The sequence below is a fragment of the Aethalodelphis obliquidens genome, unplaced genomic scaffold, assembly GCF_003676395.1.
Source record: "Aethalodelphis obliquidens isolate GAN/ISIS:26980383/991018 unplaced genomic scaffold, ASM367639v1 scaffold8, whole genome shotgun sequence".
Classification (NCBI taxonomy): Eukaryota; Metazoa; Chordata; class Mammalia; order Artiodactyla; family Delphinidae; genus Aethalodelphis; species Aethalodelphis obliquidens.
In genome coordinates, this window is record NW_020837952.1 from 13347945 (window position 1) to 13361162 (window position 13218).

Genomic DNA, 13218 nt, shown 5'->3' on the forward strand with positions numbered 1-13218 from the left:
TCAAGTATTTAATAGCATTAGGAGATAGACAAATATATACGCATCTGTACTAAAACCAAACACTTTAAGCTTTAAAGAAAGTTTACTTTATTCTTTGTAAATTGGCAGTTATTCAGCCTCTCTGTGCTTCAGCCCCCTCATCTGAAAAGTAAGGAAAAAAATAGTACTTACCTTTGTAACTATATGGTGACATATGTGAGCTAGACATATTGTGGTGATCATTTTGCAACATATACAAATATCGAATCATTATGTTGTACTCCTGAGACTAATATAATGTTATAGGTCAATTATGCCTCAATAAAAAAATAGTGCTTACTGCTTTATAGGGTTAAAGTGAGAATTAAATGAGATAATTCATGCAAAGAACTCAGAACAGTGCCTGGCACACAAAAAGTGCTCAAAAACATTGACAATTATTACTAAATTCACAAAAATATCTACAGTGGAGGGGCACCCAGTTCTTCCATTGAGGTGCAGGGTAAAGATACATCTCTTACGAGATCAGGTAAACTTTTGATTTTACTGATAGAATCAGCTGCATCAATTTATTAGTTTTGCCTTCTCATGACACGTATTAAATCCTCATTCTCTGTTAGGTCTTGCGCCAGGGCATTAGTTGATTTTAATCCAGTACTTGATCTTTCACCGAAGGAAAAAAGTTCACAGCGTTATTAAATCTCAAGTATATGCCAGGTCTTCAGAAAAGTTATTGTCAGAAACTAAACTAAGAAAGCCTTTAAAGGCGCCCAGATCAGGTGGGAAGGTGAGAAGGGCTGGGCATTGTGCCCGGAGTAGGTGAAGGAGGGAGCTCCCGGCCTCGGCCTATTGATGGGCGCTTAGAATCGGCACTATTTCGAGCCGGTGGCTGAATAGGATGCTACAGCTGCCCTCTTTTTGAGTTAATCACGTTCATAAACGTGAAGGTGGCAGCAGCCAGAGCGCCCTTCCCCCTCCGGGCTAAAGGCTTCATCCTGATTCGTTCTGGCCACATCCTGCTCCTGGACGCTCTTCAGAGATCGCTCCCGGGCGTAGGCTGGCCTCACCTGCTGCAGGTGTCCCCAGTTATCGAGCGGCGTGGCCGCCGCCCTATCCTCCCCGCCCGGGGCCGAAGGGCGGCGCCGCGCGTACAGACCCGGCGGGAGGTCGGGCGCTTGGGGTATCCGGAGGCCGCTGGCGCTGCGCCCGGCCCAGGACACCCCCGGTGGGGCCGAGGCCGCGCCTCCTCCCGGAACTGGCCGGCGCGGCGTGGCGCCGCGGGAGGAACGGCGGGAGGAGCGGCGGGAGCCATGGAGGTCCTGCCCGCTGGCGGGGGCCGGACGGGGCTCCTGCAGCCTGAGGTGAGGCTGGAGGACGCGGGCCCCAGAGCGCCCCTGGTTGTAAACCTGCGAGGGGCGCCCCCGGCGGAGCGGGCGCGGGGCTCCCGGGACTCCTGGGAAGGCGAGGAGGACCCGGAGCCCGGCGAGCCTCGGGGCAGCTGCACGGCGTCCCTGGTGAGCGGGTTGCTCACCGAGCTGTACAGCTGCACGGAGGAGGAGGAGGTGGCCGGCGGGGGCCGCGGGCCCTGGGGCCGCCAACGGCGCCGAGACAGCCTCGACAGCTCCACGGAGGCCTCGGGCTCCGACGTGTTCGTGGGCGGCCGCGGCGGCGCCGGCGACTCCCGTGTGCTACAGGAGCTGCAGGAGCGGCCGAGCCAGCGGCACCAGATGCAGTACCTGTGGCAGAAAGGTGAGGACCGGGGAAGGGGGTTCCCGGGAGCTTCCCGGAGCCGCGCCCCCGCTGGGACAGTCCGCGCTCTCCGGCTCACCAGCGCGCACCTGTGCTGATGGGCCGTGCGCCCAGATGTTAAGTTTGGGACGTCTCTTTTGACCTGGCACGGCTGGCCACAGTGTCACGGATTCATGACTAAGTTCTTATTGTACCCCCATCCCTTCTCGAGTTGTCGAGTGAAGCATCAGTTATCGGAATGGTACCAACGGGCCTCCCCCCTCCCCCCCCCGTCCCCCATCCTCCTTGTGTTTGTGGAGGCCCAAGGGGAGAGGCAGTCCAGGTTCTAATTTCACCAGAACAGCTGTTAAGACAGGTTTGGAGTTTCCGATTTGTCTATCTGAAGTTATCTAGAGGGCCCTGGGAGAGAATAGAGGCGACTCTTGGGGCTGGTTTAAAAAAAAAACAAAATCCACTTTTTAAAAATTTTATTTTACATCCACCTTCCTTGGCCACACCACTGGGAGAGTGTTTAACTAGTGAGGCAGAATAATTCAGTAATGCAGTTTCTAAGCAGAACGTGTGAAATCCATTTCTCAGAACGTCTGGTTTCAAGAAGCTCACTAGGTGGATTTTTTTTCCCCCTTGGGTGGAGGATTAGTGGAGGGCCCTAGGGCGTTGTCATTATCACAGCATTTAACTACCAGTACCTTCAGTTGGAGAGGTCGATCTCAAAAGGGCCTTGGCTTTGGGGGGAGAGGCTAATTTGGTTTCTTTTGTTATCAGACTCTGATGCTCTGTCCTAATTGAGATTTTTTTTTCCCTCAACTGTTCATAATAGATTTCCTTTCAGGCACTGACACAGTTATTACAGTTGTCTTTTTGTATAGCTATATCAAGACCTCAATTTACAAAATGAAGTCAGGTGTGGAAAAACATGTGAAGCCACCATAACGTTTCTTGAGTTAATGTCCTTGTGGTAAATTACCATGAAAGGGAGGAACAAGAATACTATGGATGGGTCTCCTGTCTCCTATTTGTAAAGTCAGTCCAGCTGGTGCGGGGATGGGGTGGGGTCGGGGTGGGGGTGGGGGTGGGGGGTGGGGTGGAACCTAACTAGAAAAGGAATAAATTTCCCTGCTTTCTGAAATCTGTGTAAACAGCTTTCAGCTTCCTCTTTTGGCTTCCTGGTGAGGATTTTTTTCCCAGCTGATTGTTACAAATGGCTTCCACTCCCCCCCACCCCGCCAAACCCCGCCTGGGACTTTAGCTGGAGTTGTGCTGTTTAATTTTATACAGTTATTTGGCTGTTCTCAGGGTGTTTATGCCAAGAGTTCTGCGGGGCAATAGTTCTTTCAGAATCAATTTTGAAGACTTATGATTTGGCTTTCTGTTTTTTACAAGGTTATTTACTTTTCATTACGGAGAGAATTTTGTGGATTAGTGATTTCCTTTTGGAAGAGGAAATTTGGCAAGCTAAAGTTTAGGGAAGACGTCACAGTACAGCTTTGGAAATACAGATTTCAAATAAGTGACCACTCTACTAATCATTCATAAGACCCGTAAGAGTCAGTTTTGCCCAAGTCTCAGTCTTTCTGCATGGTTAGCTATCTGCTAATCTCTTCCTTCCTTGTAGTCGACCCTATTAGAATGTACATGATGCCGTATTATGATAGTCCTACACACGCAAACACACACATATATCCCTTTTCCTTCATCGATGAACATCATTAGAGTACTAAGAATAAGGAATCAGGTAATGGAAACAGCTGTCTACTTAAATAATTTTACAGCTTATTAGGTTATTTGATTTTTTTCAGGGTCAAAAAAATATCTCTCCTAACGTAATATGTAGTTAAGACTCTATAATGTAGATAACCTGTGTATTAATTTGCTCTTCCCTCTGATACGGATTTTGTTGTAGCACCTATTTAGATATTCAGCATGCGTGGGTTGTTGATTTATGTGAGGCACCAAAATGGTTTCTCAGGAAATCTAGGCACTCTTTTCACTGTTGTCATTAAGGGCGTGAACTTTGGAGTTAGAAAGCTTGAGTTAATATCCTGCCACTGTTCCTTACTAGTTGTATGACCTTGGGCAAGCTCTTTAACCTCTCTGAGTCTCATTTTCCTCACCTACAAATAGGGATAATAATACTACTACTTCATAGTCAGGCAGAGAAAAAAAAATATTATGTCACTTATATATGGAATCTAAAAAAATAATACAAATAAATTTATTTACAAAACAGTAACAGACACACACAGAAAACAAACTGATGGTTACCAAAGGGGAAAGGGGGTGGGGAGGGATAAATTAAGAGTATGGGATTAACAGATACGCATTACTATATATAAAATAAACAGCAAGGATTTACTCTATAGCACAGGGAACTATATTCAGTATCTTGTAATAACCTATAATGGAAAAGAATCTAAAAATATGTATAACTGAACCACTTTGCTGTATACCTGAAACTAATACAATATTGTATTACAATACAATACAATATTACAATTACAATACAATATTGTAAATCAGCTATACTTCAGTAGAAGAAAATGCTACTACTTCATAGGGCTGTAGTGAAAATTATGTAAGTTAATGGCTGTGAAGTGCTCAATAAATGTTAGATATTGTTTTTATTATATACACTGGAATTCCTGAAAGAGGAAATTGTTCAGTTTGTCAGTTGATCTCATTTTTCCTCATTTATTGAACACTGTGTTAGGAGCTATGGCTGATGCTGTGGGACATAATAAAGATAAAGGAGACCTTATTTCTGTCTTCCAGATATTTATATACCAGCAGATGTTGCTGTAAAAGACATTTTCAAGTTCAACTCTGAAGATTTTTCCTACATTGGACAGTACATATCATTCAGAAAATCATAGAGCTCTAGGTATCTGAAGAGTCACGGAAAATGACTCTTTTGTGGAAGGAAAGTGTAATTTGAATATAAGATGATGATATCCCTATCCCTTTTATAGAGGGAAAAACTTTAAACATTCGAATTTGCTCTATTTGAAGGAATTTGGGATTGAAGGGTCTCTGGTGTCTTCTTGTTGCGCGATTCCACCTTTAATCATCCTCAGAACCCAAATGTTTTCAATTAACCTAAGTGTGTTCTTACTTCTCATTATATCTCACTACATTTGAACTCAAGGTGAGAGAAATAGCTGGCTGTTTTTTTCTTCTTAACAGTAATTCCTTATTCTTACTTTAGTGCTCTTTATATTAATGTTTATAAAGGCTATTCACATCTGTTTTTCAGAATAATCTTGTAGAATTTGAGACTTGGAGCACTGCCTTGCCTGAGATCACACAGATAAGTGGATTGATCCAAAGGCAATTCTTTTTAACTCAAGGTCAAATGCATTTTCCATAATGAGGTCAATCCAGTGTGAGGGCTGTTAAAGCAACCCTCACCCACTTCTCTGACACAGACCCCGACAGTTCACTTCCTGTGATCTCTGGAATGTTTTTCTTACTTTTGCACACTTCCTCTGTTCTCTTCTGATCCTCTCTAGTTTCTCCAAATCCCTTTCAAAATGAGTAGATCCAAACCCCACACAGGACCCCTAATGAGGGCCTAGCCTGTGCCACACCAAGTGGAAGGCTTTGCCTGCCTGACAGGTCACAGCATGGTGACTAATGAAGTACGACATTAGTCATACTAATATGCAGTATGAGAAACGAAACTCCCCAATTGTAATGATTATTCATATAGATGTTGTGGTCACTTCTGATTCCCAAGTCTTTTTTCATTTGTAGAAAAACTGCTGTTGAGAATATTAGTTTTATAGATGCGAACTTTTTTTTTTTTTGCGAACTGTCTTTTACTTATCTGTTTGAAGGACATATTTTCTACCATATTTGAAAATGAAATGTTGTACTCAATGTCAAACTATGGGAAGCCTGTATATTTAAAACAAAACCATTATCACTACATTTATCTATATTAGAAAATGTGGTAATATTACGTTGATCATTTATAAAAGTGAGTGCTTTTTTTTTTAAATTTCTTTATTTTATTATTTATTTATTTATTTAGGCTGTGTTGGGTCTTTTGTTGCTGTGCACGGGCTTTCTCTAGTTGCGGTGAGCGGGGGCTACTCTTCGTTGCAGTGCACGGGCTTCTCATTGCGATGGCTTCTCTTGTTGCGGAGCACGGGCTCTAGGCACATGGGCTTCAGTAGCTGTGGCACACGGGCTCTAGAGCACAGGCTCAGTAGTTGTGGCGTATGGGCTTAGCTGCTCCGCAGCATGTGGGGTCTTCCCAGACCAGGGCTTGAACCCGTGTCCCCTGCATTGACAGGCGGATTCTTAACCACGGCGCCACCAGGGAAGCCCAAAAGTGAGTGCTTTTAAAAAACATTTGTTATCAGCTGTTAGATTTATCATTGATTTAACAGACTAAAGATTCTTTTTCTGTAAGCTTACCGTCTGAGCACTTTAATGATAGAAAAAAATACATGCCAATTTTAAGGCAATGAAACAAATTTGAAACCAGAGCTGGATATCATAAGAGTCTTTGCTTACATGTTACAAGTAGCCTCAAGAATAAAATTATCTTACAGTCTTTGCATGGACAGGGCAAGAAATATTAATAGATGAGTGACTTACTTCATCAGAATCTTTCAGCTGAATGTTTACATGTAATCCTGGCTGAGAATCCAGGATTACTTGGTTTAAATGGATGTTCCAGAGATTTATCTCATGATTGATATCACATTGGAATTTGTATTCCTCTCAGGGTATTTATTGTTCTATTTTCCTTTTTCTCTACTGATAGACACAAATGAACTGAAGATGATCCTTCGAGAGCTAAAGTACAGGATTGGCATTCAATCGGCGAAATTACTTCGGCAGCTGAAGCAGAAAGATAGGCTTGTGCACAAAGTACAGAGGAACTGCGATGTTGTGACCGCGTGCCTGCAGGCTGTGTCTCAGAAGAGAAGTAAGTGCTGGATTGGGGTAAGCCCTTTTGCCACGTGGGACCGGAATGTTAGTGAAGCTACGTCAGTAGTCATTATGCTTTTGAATATATGTATTGAGAAGTTTTAAGTGAAGTCTATACCTTCAGAACTAAGAACGATGAACAACTCAGACAGCTTCCTATATTTTTCAGTTAAAATGTATATTACGTGTCTGATGTTACAATGTAGTTAGTTTTATTATTATAGATTTGAGGTAGCACTTCACTTTGACAATGGTTATTTTTGCCTGATGCTACATAATGACTAAAATCTTTATTTTTAAAACAGCAGCAAAGAGACACAACCTAAAAGGCATGTCTCTACTTTCTTATGCTGTGTTGCTCTAATAAGTGAATTAAGCAATTGATTTAAAAGAAGGAGACTCTTGGAACAGGATCTTACAACTTGCTCTGAAATCCGAAAAGGACAACATAGTTTAACAAGTTAAACCTGTCTCGTGGGTAATCCATTCATAAGTAAGAGATGCATGGTTTATTAACTGAGTTAAAAACAAAATATTAACTTACTAATCCATGTTAGATACTGGATATAAAAGCTTGTGAATTGATTTTTTAATTCTCCATGCAAGAGTTTTATGTTTTATTCTGCTAATGTTTCCCTATTTTTGTTTATTTTTTATTAACATGCAGCGTGGCAGAACAGGTATGGTAAACAGAGGCACGATAATGTGTTTTGACAGAATGCCCGTGGCAGCTTTTTAGGTGCATGTGAAAGTTGCCTTTTCTTTTTCCTTTACCCTGTCACATTTTGTATATAAAGTGACACTTACTAGAGTTTTTTTTTTTTTTTAATTCCAAATGAAGATGTGTCTGTTTTCATAAAACAATTTTTAGGGCTTGATTAGCTTCAGATAATAAAATTAATGACTTAAATTCCATTCTTATGTTTGTTATTAAAAGAAAATACTGTTTTCTTCCTCTCCTTTTATTATCCCTGTTATTATCCCTTTTATTATCCACTGTTATCCCCAAATTATTATTATGCTGTTTACTGAGGAAGGTTTCAACCTAATGTGTATTAAATGGAATACTTCTTTATTGTTATAATGATGTAATAGTCCATACAAGAAGCAGGAATATAATTGAGTAGACTGGTTTTGAATAGGGTTTTCTGCAGAGCCAGACACTTGTCTGAAATAGGTAGAGAAGGAGGGTAGAGATATATAGATATACGTGTACATATATAGATATACATGTATAGCATATAGTACATGTATATACATATATGTGTATGTATACAAAAAGTTGTCATGTGTTATAAGTATTTGATATTTTTCCATGGATTCTGGTTGATTTCACTAGCGTCCAGTAAAAATGGTATTATTTTCCCTTTTTATTTTGAAATGTTTTGATTTTGATTTTTCTCTTCTCAACTGTGTTTTCATCTTCCCATTATTATTGTTTGTACCAGAAGTTAAAAGCACAAAGTGGTAAATGCATGGATTTGGATGTGTGGGAAAGTATAAGGGGGGGCGTTGGAGCCAGTGTCAGGAGACAGAGAGGAATGTCAGGCTAGCACAGGATCACAGGCTGGTAAGTACCAGAGACTGATAATCATTTAGAGTTTCACTTTGCTTGACTGATGAAAGGACTGGCTTTTACGTCTTTTTAGAAAAATGTGTCCACACGCCCCCAATTTAATTTGTGGATTTGTGGGTGCAGCATTCCTATGTATTTTAGATTTTTGTCTCTTTAAGTCCAGAGTTTTGCATGTCAGAGAATATGGGGTTAATGGCTCCTTTCCTTGGATTTCAGTTCTCACCTGGGTAATAAGACTCTATTAAATGGAACAGAATTTTTTGTTGAAATTAAGAAATAACAGTGTATTAGAATTATCATTCTCATCATGTGATAAAGTATTATGATGTAGACATTGTTAGAAATTTGACTAAGTGGTTATTTATCCATTTGAGAACTCCAGAGGTTAGATTTTTAAAAAATTAATTAACTAATTAATTTTTGGCTGCATTGGGTCTTCGTTGTTGCGCGCGGGCTTTCTGTAGTTGTGGCGAGCTGGGGCTACTCTTCGATGCAGGGCACGGGCTTCTCATTTTCGTGGCTTCTCTTGTTGCAGAGCACGGGCTCTAGGCGCGTGGGCTTCAGCAGTTGTGGCACATGGGCTCAGTAGTTGTGGCTCACGGGCTCTAGCACGCAGGCTCAGTAGTTGTGGCATGGGCTTAGTTGCTCCACGACATGTGAGACCTTCCCGGACCAGGTCTCGAACCCGTGTCCCCTGCATTGGCAGGCGGATTCTTAACCACTGCACCACCAGAGAAGCCCCGGAGGTTAGATGTTTAGTGACTAAATGCCTGATTCCAGTACTTACCCATTTGTCCTCTTTCCTCAGAGTCAACTAATAACAAATATGTTTAATTAGATTAGTCACTGAACTTTCAGTTTAGTAGTGACTGTCAGTGATGCATTGCAATACAGCATACGTGTTGAATTGTTTGCATTTAATGTGCAAAAGTCAGATAACCCCTATTTTCCCCTCCATATGGATTCAGTGCTTATGATTCTTTCTCTAAGTGACTTTTCCCCTTTTATAACACGCTGTAGAATTAAACACTTTTTTTTACATATACATGAAATATTTTTATTGTTGTTAGGTTTACAAAAACAGGGTCATATTATAGAATTAAACAATTTTAATCTTTTATTAAAATGGATTATTTCCTGTTGATACCCCGAAGAGGACATATTAATTTTGAAACAAGAATCACAAGTGGATGACGATTCAGAAAGTGTGGATTATGAACCAAAATGACTAGATCATTTCTATTTCCAACACAGGTGATGTAACTGCTTAGACTTTTTGATTTTCTACACCAAGCCTTACGGTGGCATCCCTTTATTTTCAAACGGGTGCGAATAAGAGCAGGATCAATACTTGCCTTATAGCACAGCAGATTTTTCCCCTCGATTTTACCGTTTATCTAAGGGTAACCATAGTATAACCACTTCAATGTTAATCTTAAAATGAATAATAAGAATAGTAGCAGCAGCTACTCTTCACTAGGTATGTGCTTTATGCGAAAGTGTTGCTTTTATCTCTCATAGCAATTCCCAAAGTATATTGTCCTTAGGCACAGTTTATTGGGAAACTGAGACTCAGAAAGTTGAGGTAATTTGCCTAGTGGTTGAGAAGGAATTTGAAGATAGGTATCTCAAAACTTCACTCTTTGGACCGTAAACATAAGAGGGGTCTGCTTTTTCTTAGCAATTAGATTGATACTTCTCTAATACTGGATTACTGTTGGAGCAATAAGAAATTTGTAACATACGAAGGCTGTAATACAGAGTTTCAGGTTTATTAGAATATACTGCTTTAGCGCAGTTGGCACGTGAAGTAAATATCTTTTCTTGGCCATCTGGATTATGGAACGAATGTAGTGTGGTGTGCAGGAAAATCTACCCAAAGGCATTAAGATGATGGGAAGAATAAGGTGACTATTTGGCCGGGAGTTTGATTCTGATGATAAGATTTTTAAGTAGTTTGCTTATCCCGTGGTGTAACTCTTTTTCCTGAAAACAGAAGGGAGGCCATCTTAATGATCAGCGTTGCCTAGTTCTACAGTTTTCTGCATTGGTATATTAAATGTTTGTTCTGCTGGTTGAGTTTGTGAAAGGTGTTATCGATCAAGTGATTGATCTAGATGATTCCAATCTAGTGGTGATTGGAAAACTGTGAAAAGAGAGAAGCATGAAAAAAACGTGAATGTAAATGGAAGTATTATCTTTATTTTAGCCTGGTCTCTAAGTACAGGAATTTTAGGCAGCTTATAGACTCATTTTATTAATGTGTCCACCCTGGCATCCTGATAATGTAATTAAATCTTGCTATCATAAATGCCTGGTAGAGACTGATACTTTTGTCAAACAGTGAGTGGCCTTTGTTCTTCTTTTTCTATGGGTCTCTTCTCTACAGTAGTACCTTGTCGTCTGCGGCAGAAGAAGGAATTTGTGTGACGCTGAGTTTGGTATCACTGACATTCAACATTTTCCACTAAGAAACAATTCTCCTTGTTTTTTAAAAAATTATAAAAAGTAATGCACCTAACCAGCCATCTACTCCTAGGTATTTACCCAAGAGAATTGGAGATGTATATCCCCACAAAAATTGGTACATGAATGTTCATAGCAGTTTTTTTTTATAATAGCCAAAAAATGGTAACAACGTGAATGTCTGTCAATGGATGAATGGATAGACAAATGTGATACATCCATATGATGGAATATTATTCAGCCATAAACAGGAATGAAGTTACTAATTCATGTTACAACACGGATGACCCTTGAAAACATGATGCTAAGCACAAAAGTCCACATACTGTATGATTCTATTTGAAATGTTCAGGATAGACAAATCCATAGAAACAGAAAGTAAATTAGTCATTGCCAGGGCTTGCGGGTAGGGAGAATAGGAAATGACTGCTAATGGCATGGGTTTCTTGCTGGGGTGATGAAAATGTTGTGCTGTCAGATAGTGGTGTTGGTTGCACAATTCTGTGAATATACTAAAAGTCACTAAATTGTACAGTTTAAAAGGGTGAATTTTATGGTATGTGAATAATATCTCAACAAAAAGTGTTAAAATATAATAATAAGGAAACTTTGGAAAATACAGAAGTGTAAAAAGAAGAGGAAAAACCATTTTCTAAAGACAGTCTCTTAATGTTTTTGAATTTTTATGCAAGTGGTTTTTTAATATGAAGTTTTTCCAAAGTCGGTGTACCTGTATAATATTTCTGTATCCTGCCTTTTTCATGTAACATATTATAAGCTGGTGCCATTGGCATAAATTATCATAAACAAAATTTTGAATGATTAATGCACTACTTTTCAGTCTACCATTTTATTTTGTTACCACATTGTAATAGTGACGAATCTCCTTTCAGTTGTGAGTACAGAAACACAACTCAAACTGATTTAAGCAATAAAGGAAATTGATGGGCTTACATAATTAAAAGTCCAAGGATGTGCCTTCAGGTGTAGCTACATCAGGTAAATACAGGTGCTCAGAGAGTATCTTTAAGAATATGACTTCATCTCTTAGCTGTGCTTTCCTCTGTATTGGACAACACCAAAATGGCCAACAGCAGCTCCGAATCAGCAAACGTACCAAAAAGAACATCTTTTTCCGTAGCTCCAGAAAGTCCCATAATTTACTTTCCTTGACCTAGTTGGGTCACGTGCTTACTAAGACTCAACCCTTTTTTTAATGTATGTAAGAAGGGGTTAAGGTGATAAGTGCCATGGGGAAAAAAAAACCAACAGGAAAAGGCAGATTTGGAGTGGCCAACAATTGGTGTTTGTGTTGTCAGTCCTTTAAATTTTAACTCTTCTAGTGAGTGTTTTAGTGGCTGCGTGATTTTCATTTTCATTTTGCTGATTACTAACGTGGTTCAGCCCCTCTTCATGTGTTTACTGACTAATTGTCTCCTAAGAAAAGGATTGTCTCCTTTTTCTTATAGATTTGTAGGAATTCTTTATGTATTCTGAATATGAGTCTTTGTCAGATACATGTGATGTAAATACCTTCTCCCACTTTTTTGGCTTGCATTTTCACTCTCTTAAGAGTGTCATCTAGAGGGCATCTATGAACATTCCATCGGGAGTCATCCTTTCCTATCAGGCATCTCACCTGCTGCTTTGTGTGTTTGGTCAGACTTCTGGCATGTTTCGTTTCCTGTTGTTTAGTAAAGGTGCTGTTCCTGGGATGTACTAAACCAGGTGATTTTTCTTTTTTTTGATTTTTTCCTTTTGATTTAATATACTGAGAAAGAATTGGGGCTGTTAAGATCAATTTTAGGAGTGGTGTGTGTATTAAATAGTTATTCATTCTGGAACACAAGGACAGGATTGTAATAAAAGGAGATGGAACAGTTTTAAAAAAAAAAAGAGTGTCATTTGATGAACAAGAATTCTTAGTTTTTATTTAGTCCAATTTACTAGTCTTTTAGCTTCTTGCAGGGCCAGCTTCACGGGCATGTGATCTGTGCAGTCACTTGGGGCCCATGCTCATCAGGGCCCTACAATTGGTTTAATGCTCTGCTGTTGCTTTTCTTAGTGATTTTTGAACAAGGGGTCCCACAGGTTAGGTAACCAGTCCTGCCTTTATAGCTGGTGCTTTCTGTTCTCCCATTATATTTTCAGGAAGCTTTATTGTTTTGTTTTCAGATCAAAAGCCACCTAAAATTGATCCATTTTGTTCACATGAAATGAGAAAGGAGTCAAATTTCATTTTTGTCCAGAAAAAAAAAATTCATTTTTGTCCATGTGGACATCTAATTGACTCAGCACGGTTTATCAGAGACCATCCTTTTACCACTGCTCTGTGGTGAGATTTTTATATAAATGTCTATATGTGTGTGGGTCTATTTGGGGTCTTTTATCCTATTTTATTGTTTTATTTGTCTATCCTTGAGCCAATGCAACACTGTCTTAATTACTGCACTGTTTTGGTTTTTTTTTTTTTTTTTGCGGTACGCGGGCCTCTCACTGTTGTGGCC

General features: G+C 40.0%; 1 protein-coding gene across 1 annotated transcript in view; it reads left to right on the forward strand.

The window, feature by feature from the left end:
• Positions 1-1242: 1242 nt before the first annotated feature.
• The window catches only part of TBC1D30 (TBC1 domain family member 30), an 87082-nt gene continuing 75106 nt past the window's right edge, over positions 1243-13218 (forward strand). Inside the window, exons 1-2 of the mRNA XM_027106917.1 lie at positions 1243-1728; positions 6503-6667. Coding sequence (XP_026962718.1) covers positions 1290-1728; positions 6503-6667 — 604 coding nt within the window. The 5' untranslated portion in view covers positions 1243-1289. The remainder of the gene's footprint in view (positions 1729-6502; positions 6668-13218) is intronic.